At 43.7% G+C, this 17,887-nt stretch overlaps 1 protein-coding gene across 3 annotated transcripts in view; it reads left to right on the forward strand.

Moving 5' to 3' along the window:
- The window catches only part of TAF4B (TATA-box binding protein associated factor 4b), a 118,468-nt gene that overhangs the window by 33,377 nt on the left and 67,204 nt on the right, over nucleotides 1-17,887 (forward strand). The window contains exons 4-7 of one of the 3 annotated variants that reach the window (XM_090039852.1): nucleotides 5,034-5,201; nucleotides 5,313-5,435; nucleotides 9,032-9,121; nucleotides 13,326-13,928. In XM_090039852.1, coding sequence (XP_089895978.1) covers nucleotides 5,034-5,201; nucleotides 5,313-5,435; nucleotides 9,032-9,121; nucleotides 13,326-13,928 — 984 coding nt within the window. The remainder of the gene's footprint in view (nucleotides 1-5,033; nucleotides 5,202-5,312; nucleotides 5,436-9,031; nucleotides 9,122-13,325; nucleotides 13,929-17,887) is intronic. The other 2 variants (XM_090039853.1, XM_090039855.1) reach the window with 2 other exon arrangements.

Here is a 17,887-nt window from a genome sequence, read left to right on the forward strand (position 1 = left end):
TCCCCTGTTTTGGTATCTTACCCCCAGAAATACTTGGTGAGGATGCCTTTTATGGTACAAAGTGCTGCTAGGAGGTTCTGGTTCTGTCTGGGGAGCAGAGAGAATACTGGACACTGCATGAATTATTGACTAGGATTTAATCAGTAATCAGCCAGAAGTATTACTGCCTGAAGCATGACTGACTCTTTCTTTCTTTCTTTCCTTGTTTTAAAAAAAAAAAAATGTTTCCCAAAGGCTGTATTGCAATATGAGCTCTACTGCAGTAAGGGGCAAATACTTTTGCCTTATTACAGTGATTCAGAGTCAGCAGGTACAGTAGAGAGATGTTTTTGTATCATGTGATTTCAGTTGTTTGCCAGCCAGAGAACATAATGGTAGTTGACTAGGGAAGCCACATCCAAGTTTGTCATGAACTACCGTTAATTTGCTCAGTTTGCTAGCAAGTGATTTGATTTTTGTTTTTTGGATTGGCAATAATTTTGACAGCATTGTAAAGCTGTAGATAGGAAGCTTTAAAAAAATCTAGAGATCAAAAACAATGGGTTCAGCAGCAAAAATTGGTAAATATGGAAGGAGAGCATACTAAGTTAATTTTTGTTTTAGCTTTCTCCTGTGCTAAAACTATAGTGCTGTGTAAACAGATTGGCCCAGTGTTCTGGGAAGTAAATAGATGATCATCTTGATATTTTGTCAGGTCTAACAAAAGTGGTGTCCTTATTCTTTTGCTGCTATTTGTCTTTGTTCCAGCTCTAAACTAAAAAACAAAAACAAAACCCTTGACTTTTCCTCCATCTAAAATGTGTAGGTATTTTGTCCTCTTTGTCCCCAGATGCGGTCACAAAGTATGTAATTAGCATCATGCTGTGGTATTTTCATTTGGATGCAGAGTGGTTGCTCTCTTGAAACCTCTTCCTAATTTGCAGGATTAATGACACTTTGCTCTTCTGTGAATGTTTCTCAGACTGAGAATGAGTTTGGTGTCAGTGTAATGGAGAAAGTTGAGGGGCAGGTGAGAGAATGTAATTCCCATATATTCATTTTCACAGGACAAAGGCTAAGCCAGTTTTTCTCTCCTCTGTTTCTCCAGTTCATAAAATATTGGTCTCATCTTGACCTATAAATATGCCAGAAGTCACAAGACAGCAGCTCCAGAGCACCTTTTGTTTCAATTTGTAAAAAACCCAAACACTGCAACTTGACAGTTCTGTTCTCTGTCCCCTTCCATCCTCCTCCCTTCCATCTGCTTCTGGGATTCTCTGGCCCAGTCAGCATCCCTCTGGTCATAGATCTGTTGAGCTGCATCCTTGGAAGAGCCAATGGTGGTGGCAAAGATCCTGCAGAGAGCTATTAAAGTGTACCAGCACCTGGAAACTAAGCTGAAATGCTATCTTGAAACTGCCTGCTTCTTGTCATATTAGTAGATGGATGCACCTGCGACAAAGAAGTTAAAAGGATAGCTAAGTTGGTGTTTTTTGTTGGGGTGTGGGGTTTTTTTTTTTTTTTCTTCCAAAAAAAGCTTTTCTTGTTAGTCGTAGGTAGGTGCTCACTCGCTCGCTCACTCGGTTTGGGTGCAGACAGATCACCCTTAAAAATGGGCACCCAATCTAACTTGTTTTGCCCAGATGAGGCCCTTACACATGGGTTGATCTGAGGTTCAAACTGTACAGAAGTTTCAGGAAGGTTAGATCTGTCTAAAAATGACTGACGTGATCAGAGTTAACCCTACCTCCAAGGTGGTCTGAGTTATTGGGTTGGTCTCCTTTTCTTTTCTCTTTTTTTAAGATCACTATAACTGTCCTGAACTTATGTATAGCTCCCAGGGCTGGGAAAGCCCAGCCACTAGCCCCAGCCATGGGGCTGTGCTTTTTCCTACCACCTCCCTGTCACCAGGATATTTTTAGATCTCTGGCCCCTCACCTCCTTCCCAAGGCAGACAACCCTGTTTCTCCTCATGCCATGAACCAGCCGGCCCCCAGTCCCCCAAACCTCCCATCCCACAAGTTGCTCTCAGTACCAATTGTATCAGTATTCACCCAAGCTGGTAGGTGAAGAAGTAAGTCTTAGTGACAGGAGGGGCAGGATGGATGGGGGTGTTTGTTTCTCTGGGGGTGGGAAGGGAGGGATCAGGGGGCATAAAATCATCAAATCACAGAAGCAGGGTCAGAAGGGACCTTGTAGATCTTCAAGTCCAACCCCCACCTGAGCAGGAGAATAAACTGCTCAGATGACTCCCACTAGGTAGGCATCAAGCCTCTTAAAGACCCCCAGGGTAGGAGCCAGCGCCACTTCCCTTGGAAGTTAGTTCCAGCTCCTAGCCACCCTAACTGTGAAGTAGTTCTTGCAGATGTCTAATCTAAACCTACTCTCCAACAACTTGTGGCTGTTATTCCTTGTTATGCCAGGGGGCGCTAGGGGAAACAAGGTCTCTCCCAAACCCTTCTGGTCCCCACTTAGTGAGTTTATAGACAGTCACCAGATCCCCCCCATAGCCTTCTCTTGTGAAGGCTGAACAGGTTCAGGTCCTGCAGTCTCTCAGTGTAGGGTCTGTCCTGTTGTCCTTGGATCATTCGGGTGGCCCTCCTCTGGACCCTCTCAATGTTGTCCACATCCCTCCTGTCCTCAAGGAGCACATCTGCGATGGGCTGGCCTCAGAGATGATGCTCAAGGGTAACCAGCATCGTTTCATTAGGGGCAAGTCATGTCAGATGAACCTGATTGCCTTTTATGATCAGGTCACAAAAGCACTGGATGCAGGTGTTGTGGTGGACGTAGTCCTTCTGGACTTCAGCAGGGCCTTCGACACCATCTCCCACCCCATCCTCATTAAAAAACTAGGCGACTGTGCCATTGATGCCTACAGAGTCAGATGGATTGCAGATTGGCTGAAGGGTTGTACTCAGAGGGTGGTGGTGGTGGTGGATGGGTCATACCCAACCTGGGGAGAAGTAGGCAGCTGAGTCCCCCAGGGCTTGGTTCTTGGGCCTGCACTGTTCAATTTCTTTATCAGTGATTTGGACGATGGGGTGAAATTATCAGTGAAATGGACGATGGGGTGAAAAGCAACCTGTTTAAGTTTACTGATGATACCAAAATTTGGGGTGAGGAGAGCACGCTAGTAGGGAGGGAAAGACTGCAGCAAGACTTGGATAGGTTACAGGAGTGGGCTAGCAAAAACAGGATGCACTTCAATACTGACAAGTGCAGGGTGCTGCACTTGGGCAGTAGTAACCAGCAGCACACCTATAGGATGGGAAATTCCCTTCTTGAGAGCACGGAGGCAGAGAGGGATCTTGGAGTCATTACTGACTCCAATATGAACATGGGCTAACAATGCGAGGTCACGGTTGGAAGGGCTAACCGGACCTTGTCGTGCTGGCTTGAAGTGGTGCTAGCTTCTACCCTGGGGGTCTTTTAAGAGGAGGCTTGATGCCTACCTAGCTGGGATTTTTTAAGCCCAGTTTTTTTTTTTTTCCTCCAGCCCATGCAGGGGGTCAGGCTTGAAGATCTACAAGGTGCTTTCTGACCCTACTTCTGTGACTCTGACAGCCCCTCTACAGGCCCGAGCAGAGGAGGTATACTCATCTTTGGTGATAGCACCCCCCTTCCACCGGGTGTACGCTGCCTTTTTGGCAATCTGGCATTCCCGGATGCCCTTGGTGAGCCGGGGGGCTTATGGGTACTCTTGCCCCCTTGCTGCTTGTTGGGCTGGTCACCCCTTGGGCCCTGAGTATTGTCTCCTTAAGGAATGACCACTCATCTTGGGCACTGAGTTCCCCTGTTCTCTAGAACCCCAGCGCCTCTCCCACTGATCCCCTCAACTCATTGAATTTGGCCCTCTTGAAGTCTAGGGCTACCGCCTTGCTGCTGGCCCTTGACACCCTGCGCTGGATGGTGAATTCTATCAAGCAATGATCGCTATCACCCAGGTGGTCAAGGACCTGGAGGCTCCTTACCAGGTCGCCACCTGTGGCCAGGACCAGGTCCAACAGGGCATTTCCTCTGGTGGGACTGTGCACCTCCTGAATTAAGTGGAGGTCCTGTATCTCGGCCAGGAACCTCCTGGAACGGTTAAGCCTGGCTGACTGTTCCTCCCAGCAGATGTCTGGGTAATTCCCAGTCCAGCTCCTCCCCTTGGCTGGGGGTTCTGTAGTAGACCCCCACAGTTAAATCCCTCTCCCCATGGTCCCCTTGTATCTTGACGCAGAGCATTTCAGCTTGCCCCTCCTCTGACCCCATTCTGCTGGCAGAGGATGTGTATTGCTCCTTGACGTAGAGCGCCACACACCCACCTATCCTTTCTTCTCTATCCCACCTGTAAAGCCTTTAGCCAAGCAAATCCCCTAATCCCATCACAAACTAATGGACCCTTTTTTTTTTTTTTCTTTCTATGGTTTTATGACCCCAGCAACCCTCCCATGGACCCTGTCTTCCCCCTCTTTGTTCCCCGCCCCGATCCCAACTTATGTTATATTGAGTGGTTATTTCTAATTCGATCTAACCTCCCCTTAACTTCTCTGGATGTCTGTATGCAGCCTGTGTATTCAGTCATTCCTGCTTGCCTCGCTTTAAGATTAGTTTCTGCTGTTCCCATTTGAACTTCAGGGCAAACACAGCTGCAGAAGAGTAAGGTGAACTCTGTTCTAACACATCAAGTATTATGTTCCAATTGCTGAGGAGAAATCCCTTTATTTGAAGGTTTTGAGCTTCCCTGTAAGAAGCAGTTGCCACATGTAACTGAGGTGTGAACGTTGAGAATTTAGCCTGCAGAACCAATCGTGTGAACCCACACTGTTCATTTAATACGCTTTCTTCTTTTCTTGACCCAGTGAAAATCAGTGTGGTGACTTTCTTCCAAGTTTGTAGTTGCATAAAAGCATTAAATCATCTCAGTGTATTAATGTACTTTTAATGTCACAAAGGCAGGAATGTTTTGACGCACTTCTACCCTTTACTGCTAATGCATATGTTGGTCAAGTTGTGAAGGGATTGGTAGAAAAAGAGGGGTTTTGTTTTGTTTTTGTTTTTTTCTTTAGCCAGCAGCTGTAACTGCCAGTGCTACTTCTATTACTGTTGTGAAGCCTTCAACTACTGGAGCATCTGTAAAGCCTCCAATTACAGGACTGCCTGCACAGCCTATCACCCAAAAGGCTGCCTCTGTCAAAGCGGAGAGCGTAACGGTAGCACAGGCCAATCCTTCTACGGTAAGGCAAAAGGCAGTAGTTTAATTAAAATAACATTCTTACATATATTCAGCTGAGGTTTCAAATTTAATTCAGCACCTAACTAAATCTTCCTCCAACTTCCACAACTAGGAAATGTTAGAGAATGTGAAGAAATGCAAGAATTTTCTTGCAACATTAATAAAGCTGGCATCCAGTGGAACTCAAGCCCCAGAAATGGGGCAGAATGTGAAGAATCTGGTACAAAATCTATTGGTAAGACTGCTCTATATATCTTCTGTATCACCACTTAAGAACACATGTTATACAAAGTTTTCACATTGCTACATGATAAGTTTGTTTGTTTTTTCTAATTATGCACCAGAATAGTCCTAAAAACATTATCTAGTGTGCCCAGATTTATTTCAATAGACTTCTGCAAGTACTGTCAGATGAATAGTTTGAAAAGAGAAGTATGAGATAAGTGAGAGAATTTACAGTATAAGTGTGGAAGTAAATGGGAGCTTCGTTTTGTCAACCTTTTTTAATTTGGGCCCTGAAAGACTATGTATGATGGTTTAGGCTTTAATTGAATGCTCATATACTTTTCTTTTCTTCTCCCTGTTTGTGTACACTTGTGTACTCTGTCAATGAAAAATGACTGTTACTAGGTAGGATCAAGGGACTAGATCGGGGTGAGCAAAATACAGCCCGTGAGGCCCCTAAAAAAACTTTGAAAATTAAAAATTATCTGTCTTTGGTTCCTGTCAAAAATGATAGGAACCAGGGACAGTAGGACCCAGGAGAAGCCTAGCAGGCTTCTGCAACAGCAGGGCCTGCCTGGCCCTGCCCCCCTGGCCCTGCCCTGCTGGGGCTTCTGGCTTGGGACCACATGGCTGCCCCAGTGCATGAACCTCAGGTAAGGGGGGGCGGGGAAGGAGCTGGTGCAAAGTGCAGGGGGTGGGGAAGGGGAAGCAGCCCCGCCCTGTGGCCGGCACTCCCTGCTACAGCCACTTGCAGCAGCGCAGGGCTGTCCTGAGAAGGCATAGGCAGCCCCACATGGGCTGTGAGTGGCTACAGTGCAGGGCACTGGCCATGGGGTGGGCATGGGGCTGCTTTTCACCACCGCCTACCACGGTGCTAGCTCCAGGTGGGCAGCAGCAGCAAACACTGCCCAGTGCAGCAAGCGAGGGGGCTGCAGCTGCTGCAGCTGTGGCACAGCCCCAACGGGCAAGCCCAAAGCCAGAGCAGGGCTGGGTTACAAGCTGGTGCCTGCTGCCAGCCTGACACCATGTGGCTCTGGGCTTGCCCATTGGGGCTGTGCACAGCGGCAACAGCTGTAGCACCACTCCCCCCCCACTTACCACACCAGGCAGCATTTGCTGCTGCTACCACCTGCCCAGAGCTTGTGTGCTGGGCAGCTGAGAGGCGGTGGTGGCAGCCTGAGTTACAAGCTGGTGCAGAGTATGGGGAAAAGCTGCCCCTCCCCTGCCTGGCAGCCCGCGCTGCAGCCACTTGCAGCCTGCATGGGACTGCCTGTGGCTGCTCATGCCAGCCCCGCGTGGGCTGCAAACGGCTGCAGTGGGGAGCATTAGGCGTGAGGCAGGTGAGCGGCCACGTTTCCCCATGCTCAGCACCAGCGCCTTCCCTGCCAGCAAGTAGGGGTTGGGATTGTGTGCTGCCCCCTGTCTGTACCATGAGGCTGGGGGGCACTGGGAGTGAGCAGGCAGGGAGCCAGCGGGAGCACAGCACCTGCACTGGTGTCCCAGAGCAGGATGGCAGGGATACAGGGTCCTGGCTGGCAGGGGGTCTGGAGGCAGGCCAGCTTCCTCCTTTCTCTGCTGGTGCAGCCCAGCCTGGCTCTGCAGACCCCTGCCAGCCTGTGTCCTGCTCTGGGCCCCACTGGTGCTGGCCCTGGGACATTGGTCCCAAGATGGTGACCAGGGGGTGGGACTCCTGTCAAGGGGCAGGGCTACCCACGTGGCCCTCAACAGCTTGCCAGAACTGGGTAAGTGGCCCTCTGCCTGAAATAATTGCCTGCCCCTGGACTAGATCCTGCTGTTAGTTTAAGAAGAGACTCCTTACAGCTTTTTTTGGACAGTTGCTTCTTTGAGCCATACCCAGGGCAGTTAGACTTTCTTTTGTTACTTCTCACATGACTCGCCTATAAGAATTAAGTATAATTTTCCTCTCTTAAGGCCTCTACTTGGCCAAAGTCTGCATGGAGTTTCGAGCAAGATCCTTTACTGATGCTGTAGGGCAGACTTGTGCACTGCTCAAGCATAACTGAGTATGATGGAAGCAGAGAACAATAACCTGCCCCGGTCTACAACTTTGTAAACATGAAGACAATCAAAGAATCCTTCAGTGTTCTCTTCCTTCCCTCTCCTTTTGCTTGTGCCTCTTTGTTAGGTTACAAGAATCTGCTTCTGGTGGAAATGGAACAGAATAATACTGACATTTGAATTGCAATCTTTAAATAGGCATTTAAAAATAATTCTTTCTACTGTTCTCCCCAAATTGTTTAAATGCTGCTTTGTTGCATTCTTGCTAAAGTGTTTGTTTCCAAACACAAATAAGGTGCCAGTAAGTGAGCAAGTATGCGTGAAGTAACCTTGCACAAGTAAAATCCTGTACCAACTTTAACTTTTATCCTATACTTCCTTTTTAAATTGTGTTTTGGATAAAGCAATCTAAGGCAATTCTTGCAGAAACATGTAAGAAGTATTAATGTATCATACTAAACATGCAGTGTGCATCAGCAACTAATCCAAAGCAGGCAGGGTAGATTTTCAGTGCTTTGCACTCAGCAACTAATGGGGTCAACCCAAGCAGCTGATTAGAAGGGAAGAAAAATAAAAGAACAATAATACATATACCTTCTTTCAGATGCATGTTCAGTGCAGATTAGTGGTCTGTTCAATATAAGCTTCCTCCTTGTACTATGCTTTTAAGGTCCCTCTCAAAAACAGGCTGGAAAACTATTCTACCAAACACTATAGTAAAGTTGCTTTATAAAAAATTGCTGACTTGTTTTTGACCTTTTTAAGTTGTATGTTAAATACCCTTTCATCCATTACACTTGTGGAGAATACACACATTTTGTATTGAAGTATAGACTATTTATTATTAGTGGTACTAAGCAGGGCCAATAAACAGTATTTTCACAAATCCAAGGTAACTGGGAATTTAAGATGACCATTCCAATTGTATAAAATCCAATTATGGAAAATGTATAAATTTGTTATAATTTTCCATGTATAGACTCTAATGACTGGAGGGTTGTCTTAAATGCACCCTCCCCCCCACTGCAGGGGGGGAGAAGAAAGGGAGTGCAGGTGGCCTAACCCTACTACTTGCCCTCCCTGGTTCCTACCCCCTGCCTCTGTGTCCCATGCCTCCACCAGGCCCCCTACCACTACATGGAGTCCTGCCACCTCTTCTGATTTGCAGGTACTGCATTTTCATCGGTGCTTGATTTCTAAGACGAGGCATTGTGTTACCCATGTGGGAGAGGGTAGAGAAGGTACTTCATCTTGGAATTGAGTGTGTGTCTGTATGTATGTGTAAATATAATATTAGTAAATTTGCTAATGTTTTCATTTAAAAATCACTTGTTAAAAGGATCTTGAGCAATTATTGCTCTTATAAATGTTAATTAAAACAAGGAATCCAATTCTTTTAATACAGCATTAAAAGTTCAATGCTGTTGTATTCTAACAGTTTGGTTAAAAGTATAGGAGTAAAACACGTCAGGGAAGTATGAAAACGAACCACTTTACAATTTCCATCAACTGGGATGTTTCTACCTTTCTCCATTCCTGTATTATAAAAAGCTCTTTTTTTTTCTTTCCCACACCCCCCTCCTTTAGGAAGCAAAAATTGAACCAGAAGAATTTACAAAAAAACTATACATAGAACTCAAGTCTTCTCCACAACCATACCTGGTCCCTTTCCTCAAGGTACTTTTTTTGGGTAGCTATTGAAGTATTGTCAATTGCTGTTTTCCTAATAACTTTTTTCTTTTGCACCTTACATTCCACTTCCAATTTGACAATGGCTCAATACAGAAGCTGCATACAAACCAGTATAAGTACTTGGAAACCTGTTAAAATTTCTAGCAGCAGAAGTGCACCGTACATAAGCCGCTTTCAAAATGGCCAAAACTGATTTAAGGTAAACTAGGATGAATGTAGTATCAGACTTAACTGTTTAGATTTAAATCAGTTTATTGAATTTCTGTCCCAAGTCCCCTCCAGTTTCAAGTTAACACGCATCTCAGGATGCTCTGTATCTCCCCCACAAACTTCCCCTCTCGGGGTGGGCAGGATAGTCTTGGCCTGAACTGTCTGCTCCAGCTGAACAGGGAAGCATGCTTTAGCTCCCCCCAGTCTCTGGCCTGGGGCACTATAGGCATGTGATTCCAGAAATGCAGACACAAGAATGTCTGTTCACTTGCTTATTGGTTCAATCTATGCAGCTTAGACTGACCTGTGAAGACTAAATTGATTCAGCCCTGGGCATTATACTTGGCCCATATGTAAACTATCTCCTCCTTTTTTTTTAAATAGAAATGCTTCCACAGCTATTGGAATTCCAATACAATGTTAGTTTTCTTTTTAAAAGACTTAAATTGCATTCCATTGAAGCTCTGAGAACTAAAGTTGGTTCTTTATATAGGTTTCACTGTCATTGTTGGAGTAGAGAGATGCAAAAGCAAAAGAAACATTAATAGTTAAATATCTCCTCAAAAAAAAATCTATCACTTAGAATAATCTGAAGCTATTAATAACAAGAATACCTTATTTACTCTATTCTAAAACTAGGTCCCCTCCCTGTTCATCACAGGGAGCCAAGCAGGGAAGGAGTTTACATGCTGTGGTGGCTGTTGTAGTTTCCAGTTTGCCCCATGCTGCAAGAAGCATCTGTGGTGGGAACCCAGCTCCGCACTCCACACACTTCTCCTTCCCTACCTTGCTCCATTTCTCTTTCCCCTATCTTCCCATAGAAAGGGGAGGTGGGGAAGGGAGCAAGGCAGGGAAGTGTGTTTCTGGGAATCTCTTTATGCCCAGATCACTGGGGAAAACTGGAGGAGGTAAATAGGTGGGGTGGGTAGTCACCAGGGGGAGAAGGAATAAATGGCAAGATGCCTGTTCCTCCTAGCCCTGTTTTCCCACCTCCTGCTCTTTCCCCACTTGCTTCTGCTTTTCCCATTGCCTGCCCCTTGCTTCTGGCTTCCTACCACAGCAGTGGGGGGCAAATCTAAAAACAATTAGGAAGTTATAGATGTTATAATTTTCCATATCTAGAATCTGTCTAGCATCTAATTACTGTGGGGGGTAGTCTTAAATTCAAAGTTGTCTTAGAATTGAGCAAATACAGTACTTGTTTATGGCAGCTTTTTAAAACGAGTTGTCCTCAGTGCAGAGTGCTCTGAGGAAGAATGGTGCTTAATGTAGACTTTCATGAGAGAGCTGTGACTTCATTGCTGAGGAGAGAGGAAGCCACGTTTTCCTCCTTCTGCCACAGTGACAGCAATACTATGCATCAGGACTAGAGGTTGAGGGTTATCTATTATAATCGGCGAATAACATGGAACTGTTAGTGTAGAGCAGCTCTATAACACTGAGAGCTGCCAGTTAATTTTTAAAGCCCTTACACATTCTGTTCCCAGGGAAGTAAAACCATGATCCTATGAGCAAAGAAATCGCTCTAAAATTTACTCCTTTCTTATTAAATTAAATCTGTCTGGATTTCATGCTTTCCTCATTACAATTCTCACTTTTTTTTTTTTAACACTGACTTTCTTTTTCTTTTTTTTCCCCCACTTCTGTTGCAACTGTCCTAAAGATTTAATACTCTGTCAAATGTGATGAAGAGGCTATAGAACTGAATAAGTATTTGTAATGGAAAACAGAATAAAGATGTTTGCTTTCTTAAACACTTCATGATTCATCTCTTGCCATTTAACTGTAGACAACAGCTGTGCAATTTTTATTTTATTTAAATGTTTTGCTTTTTGGCTGTTTTTATAATGAGGTGCCCAGCTAGGCTATCAAGCTAGGCTAGCTTAGAATAAAATGTCCAGGATAACTGTACCGCCATTCTCTATCCAAATCAGGCACCATTGATTTAATTTTTTTTCCCCCATAGGTCTCTGCTTTGCAGAATGAAATGCCTTTGTATATAGCAAGTACTGGATCCAATGAATGGATGAAACACTAAAACAAAAGCAAAGAAAGAGGAACCCGTTTCATCCCCTCCTCCCCCCCCCCCCCCCAAAAAAAAAAAAAAAGAAAAAGAAAACCAACAAAACAAAAAACTAGCTATCTAAAGTGGTACACGACCATTTGGGTCCAAAGTCCTTGTGTGCATGGGAGTTGATAGACATGTGTCTGCCCATTCATTAAAGAGAGGGAGAGACCAAAGGCCTCAGGTCAAGACCTGGGGGAGCAGAGTAAAAAGATTATGCTTTAAATGAATTTATGCACAGCTTGCCACTTGTCCTACGTATTGTACTACTTCACATGATCACTAGTAAGGTGTTATGTATTAATGTTAATTTTGGTGGCAACCTCTGCTACTACTTCTTTAGCAGGCTTGCCAGCTTCACTTCCACCACAAGTCAGTCAGTCCCACTTTGTCCTGTAATGCTTAATGTCAAATTTCAGCACCCCTGAGCAATTCATTCCCAGTTTCTCTAGGCTGGGGATTCTAGACCTCCTGTGAAGATATTAAGGCAGAATAAAGGCCCTCCTTTATCAGTTTTATGTGCCAATCGCCTCACCTCTCTCACCTTCCTTCTGTACTATCCCTGTCACATTGATACTCTACATGCTATGCTACCTGGGTGCAGGTGGCTGCGTGGTGCAGCAGGTTCCCTGGTGCGCTGTGCTAGCATCCCACGCTCTGCCTTACAGGGTCCCTGAGTGCCACTGAGCTTCAGACTCCTTTGGGGATGGGAATATGTTCTCACTGTTACCAAAGTTTGGTTCATTTTGACTTGAGAATTGGGACACACTTTTTTTTCTTTTTAAAGCACTTGGAGAAAGCTATAGGAACTTGAGGTTATTCTCTCTGCTCTAGCCAGTGAAGTATTAAAAAAAATTGCCACACCTCTGCTTATGTCTTCCTTAAACAGAGTAAAGGTTTATTTCCACCCACGTTTTGCTGCTTTAACTATGTATATAATTCAAGTTGCTGCTGTCTCTAGCATAAGTGGATTGGTATTAAAGTGCTTGCATCTGTATAGTTAATTGGATACACTTGCATTCTGCAGATGCAGACATTATACTTTTACTAGTAAAAGTGATTGGAAACTGGCTATACCTGTAACAGAATGTGTAGGCTGGTTTTAAAAATGGTGGAATCTGGTCTAAGATTTGCACCCCCTTCCACCAAAGGGCAAACTTGTTTGCTACCAACCTAAACTATGCTGCTTCCATAAAACCACATAAATTTTATTCTTCCTCAGGCTTGGCATAGAAATTCAAAAAGCCTAACTGTTCAAGGGGATAATAGTTACTGGTGTTATACTATACTTGCTGGGCTTTGGGAGTGGGGAAGGAGATCAAAAGCAGTGTAATAGTTATGGGGAATTTGCGTTATTTAGATTGCAGCCCAATTATTAAATGAGAAGTAGCTGATTTTAAATTTATAGGGAAACATCATGAAGCCGGCTTATTCTAGGGGCAATCCTTTATCTTGCATATAATATGCTACCGAATTTCTCACCGTTCATGCCAAGCTGCTTTGTCACTTGGATAGTAACTGAATATTTTTGGGCATGCACAGTAGCCAAATTCTACAGCACATTAGAACAACGGGCAAAGCCTGAGTTAATGTGTTAATATGCAGTAGATGTAGTCTAATACAGAGTAGTGTTACTAAAAAAAAAATAATTAATCTACACTAAGGTGCGGTAGGGCTGACTGTGGTGCATTAAGTTAATACCTGTCATTACGAGTACTAAACTTAATGTGCTGTAATTACAGCATATTTAATAAACATGTAGACATGCCTATTATGATTATTTGCACTTACCGTAATTCATGAAATAAGACTGACTTGGTGAGGGGGTGGAAATCAATTGAAAAAGAATATAGTTTTAGTTTTGCGACAGGTGCCTGTAGCATTGAGCTCACTGCCGTCTTTCTCCTTTTCTAGAAAAGTCTGCTTGCCTTACGGCAGCTGATGCCCAATGCTCAGAGCTTTATCCAGCAGTGCATGCAACAGCAGTCTCCAACCCAAGAAGCTGTGTCTACCCAGATCTCTTCAGCAACGACTTCCACTGTTCCAGTGACAACATCAGCTGTGGCAACCACCTGTCCTCAGCCCACAAAATCCGTCCTTTCTTCCACAGTGGTCACAGCCTCTCAAGCTGTAAAACCAGTTCTTTCTGCTGCAGTGGTGAGAGCACCACCAACAGTTTCACTCCAGACTATGAAACCAGTCCTTGCTTCTGCTCCAGTGACAGCCACTCTTCAGCCTGCAAATCCAATTTTCACCTCTACAGTAGCAACGACACCACTCACAACTATCCATGTTGTGAAGCCAGTCTTTACCTCTTCAGTCGCAGCGAACTCGCTTCAGGCTGTGAAGCCAACTTTAGTATCAGCGTTGAAGCCGGTCTTGGCCTCTACAGTGGCAACCTCTCTTCAGTCTGTGAAACCAGTCATTGGGACTCCTATTAGTATTAAAATTACACAACCCAACTCTCTTCTTGCTCATTCAGGCAGTACTCAGCAGGCATTTAAAGTGAAACAGCTGGTAAGATGAATTTTTTTCTAATGTTTCTCGATCAGAAAGCACAGATCATACCTAAACAAAGACTTTGGAGCTTAAGAATATGTTCTTCCATGAGTTAATAGGTTATTTAAATTTTATCCAAGATACTCTTCTACTGTGCTTGACCAATGCAATATGTATTCATTTATATGTATGAATACATATTTATATTTCCTTTCTCAGCCTGAGGCTCATGGTTTACAGCCTTTTTTAATAAGTGAGGAAAAGATCAAATGTATTGGTGAAGGAAACTTTCCAATACCAAATGTTGTGGGTCACAAGGCTTGGGTGCCCAGCAGTTGGAGTGAATGAGACTGCTGAATGTTTGTTTTAAGATCTGATCTTGCATCTGTCCAGTAACCTTGTGTCAGAGACCAAGTGGCATTACTGATATTTGGAGAAATGAGCTCTTGACTTCCAATGCAGGGACAGCTGGGGTTTTCTTATTGCAAGGCCAAAAATAATTACTGCTGGGTTTTTTTGATTAATTTTGTGTAATGTTTCTAGTGTTTTCCATAGTATAGCTAAATAAATTTACAGAAACTAAAGCATAAAGTAACAAAAACAAACTCAATTATTAAGGATGACCACATAGTAACACTATAGAGAGCTTTATTTAATCCAAACCTTGATAAACGTGTGCATTAGAAATTCTTTGTTGTCTTTGGAATATCCATGACAGTGATGTGATTAGAGAAACTTAACAGTCTTTAGTTAAGATCCTCAAGAACATTTTTAATGATCATTTCTTTTTAGCAAACATGCATTCCTTGTGCCCTTTGGCACAGAGGCATTTAGGGTGGCTGGAATTTAATCAGTTTACCCATGCTGAAACAGGTAGGTATTATACTGCATTTAGTCCAGGTAATATAGCAATCACAAGAAATGTAGTCCTTAATTCTTCTTGTTGCAAGAGAAGAGAATAATTTTAGTTCTGAAACTTTCATATATGACTTACTCTGGGGGACAGACATTCTGAAACATTAGTCATCTACAGTTCATATTGCTTTCTACAGGTTTCAGTTTCCTTCCTAAAATTGATCATGTGATTATCATTGTTAGTTGAATGCTATGGATCATATTTGTAGAAATCTTTTATTCTCCAAGTTCCCATATGTCAAAGTGGCTGATCTTCCTTTTTGTAGGAAGATGACAACATGGGCTAACATGCAATGTAAAAATAATGGTTTAAGAGAGCAAGTGAAACCTGCCTTGACACCCACTTTTGCTTTACTCTGAAGTTAAGTCTGCTAAGGGAAAAAGTACTGAAATATGTAGTGAACTGGATGCTTATAGCATGTTGATTTTTATTTTATTTTTTTTTTAAATCAAAGTAAAGTGTATTCTAGCCAACTTTCCCGGTACCATCTTAAGCCAACTTGGAAATGTTACCATTGTTATTTTAGAGGACTAAATTTGAAGCTCTGATGCTAAGAAAATGTAGCCTTTGGGCTGTGTAAGGACTGGAGAGCAGCTTATGTTGGCTCTGCAGCAAGTTGATGAATCCAGAGGAAAAGCTGGCCAACTGCAAGTAAAAAGGAGAACTCGGCTCCTGTGCTAGGGAAATGAGAAGAGGGTGGAGCATGGTGTCCCAGAGATTTTGTCCACTGCTGCCTACCTCAGCTTTTCTTCCAAATGCTAAGGTTTTTTCTGCATAATGCCTTTAGAAATATAATACAATCCTCACTGCTCGTGTTGGGCTGATTACTATCCCTTCTTTATTGATGATTTTTTTTTAAATAAAATGGGCTTGAAGATAAGGGGTTGAATTGTTTTCCCCAGGTCACCAAAGGAGTTAGTGTTACAGCCAGCACTAAATTTTGAGTTCGTTTTATCCAAAACTCTTCTATTGCTCCATTTCCCCCTGAAACCCTCTTCCCCCCTGGGGTCAGTGCTTTATAGAGCAGAAATTCATCTCAAAATGCATGGATTCTCCTACAGTAGCAGAGGCAAAGGGAGAAACATGTCATCTCTGCAGGGATTCTGCATTCACCCTGCATTTTTTCCCTCCCAGGTCACCAGTTGTTCCATTTTCTCACCATCTGCTGTAGAAAGCTTCTCTGGGTTATCTGCAGTTTTGGGGAGAGAACTCCCTGTAGACTGGGGATTCCCCAGTCCCCAAATGTCTGCTTAAATGGACAAGCCTGGCTGGAAGGGCTTGTGAGCCATACTTTGGGAACGCCTGCTTTGGACCTTGTAGTGCTTTAAGGTTTTAAAGCAAGCAGTCGTCATGCCTGCCTTGGCCATCTACCCAACAGAAACAGGGACATGCCTTCAGACTTAACAGTTAAATGGCAATGCTTTCGTATCAAAAGCGGTGGGAAGCAGCTTAAAGTGTAACAGGTCCTTTTCCTCTTCTTCAGCACTATTTCAGAAGAAGGCTCTTGTGTGATTGAGAATGTAAGCAAGCTTTTTTTATTAAACTATTGTGTTTAGATGTAGCAAGCCCTCTTGTTTTGGGTGGTGACTCCTGAGGAAGCAGGAAGATTCCAAAGGGCTCCCTTCTGCTGATTCCTTGCAACTAGCTCATTAAGGTTGTTGGTATATAAAGAAGCCTCACTTAGGAGGCTTGATCTGCCTTTCTTGATACTGCTTTGACTTCTTGCAGACTCCAGAAAAAGTTCTCCTTTACCAGCCTCTGGCTACTAGCAGAACCATGCATTACTGAAGCTAGGCAGGCGAGGTTCTTTGGATAGATGTGATTTATCTTTTATTAGATCAAATGAGTAGTTGGAAGAATGTTCTTTGCAAGCTTTCGTGTGCAGTCACTGTTCTTTAGGCATAGAGAATCTCTGCTGTTCTCTGTTCTGTTACTGAAGCTTGGACTTCGAAGTTTAAAAAAAGTCCTTCCTATCATTGGTTCTGGCAAGTGAGACCTACTCTTTTGACCTGAAGAACAAAGTTCTTGTACTCAGTGTATTCCTCCTGCTTGTCCATGGGCTTAACAAGTTAGTATATTATGTACAGGCTTCCTTTGCCAACCATGGGGGTTGGGTTCCTGAAAGTTCCTGTGGTTGGTAAAACTGGCAGGGTTGGGGGAGCAGGGTCTGTGGGTGGGGGATGAGGAGTACCAGTAAGGCTGTAGTGGGGTGAGTGAGAGGCACAAGCAGAGCCAGGGGGTTGTGGGGGTATTTTCCAGCTGTATCTCCCCCCTTCCCCACACTTCTCTGAAGTGTGGGTATTCAAAACCATGGATGGCAAGGGAAACCCGTATTGTAGCATTTCTAAACTTCCTTTTTTCAAACAACCTTGCTCCACAGTACCAATAATTCTAGCTAAATATTAATAGAAATATATTCCCAGGTGCAAAAAAGTGTATGGTCATGTTTAGCTTATGAACCCCTGGTATTTATTTACCCTCCATAGAGCTCCTAGAATGAATAGTGCAAAATGCATACCAAAATTACATATTTATTCATGCAAGTTGGAAAGGGATCATACAGTCAACTGCTTTGACCTCCTTTTGTGGCACATGCCTTCTTAAACTTTCCCAGCTCCCCCTGTTTTAAGCTGGTAACTTTTTTTTGATTCAAGCATATCTTCCAGAAATGCATCTAATCTTGATTTTGACAGCATTAAGGGATGAACCATTCACCATTTCCCCTGATAGCTTGTTCTAAGATCTAATCATATATATAATGTGTGCCTTCTTTCCAGTTGTGGACTTGTCTTCAGCTTCCAGCTGTTGGTGCTGGTGGCTGGGTGTTTTTGTTAGTTTTTTCCCCTCCCCTCTACACACTAAATTAAGGAAACCTTCAGTCCCTTACATTTTCTCCATATGAAGGTATTGTTGTTTCTCAGTCATCTTGCTAAGCCAAACACATTTTGAGCTGTAGGTCTTCCTGTGACTCTTGTGCTTTTGTTTGTCACCCTCTTCAGTTTTTCTTTTAAAATAGCAGCACCAGGTTGTGTGCAGTATTCCCATAGCTGTTTTACCAGTG

The sequence above is a fragment of the Crocodylus siamensis genome, chromosome 3 (genome assembly GCF_052110815.1).
Source record: "Crocodylus siamensis isolate JL-2025a chromosome 3, ASM5211081v1, whole genome shotgun sequence".
NCBI classification, from domain to species: domain Eukaryota; kingdom Metazoa; phylum Chordata; order Crocodylia; family Crocodylidae; genus Crocodylus; species Crocodylus siamensis.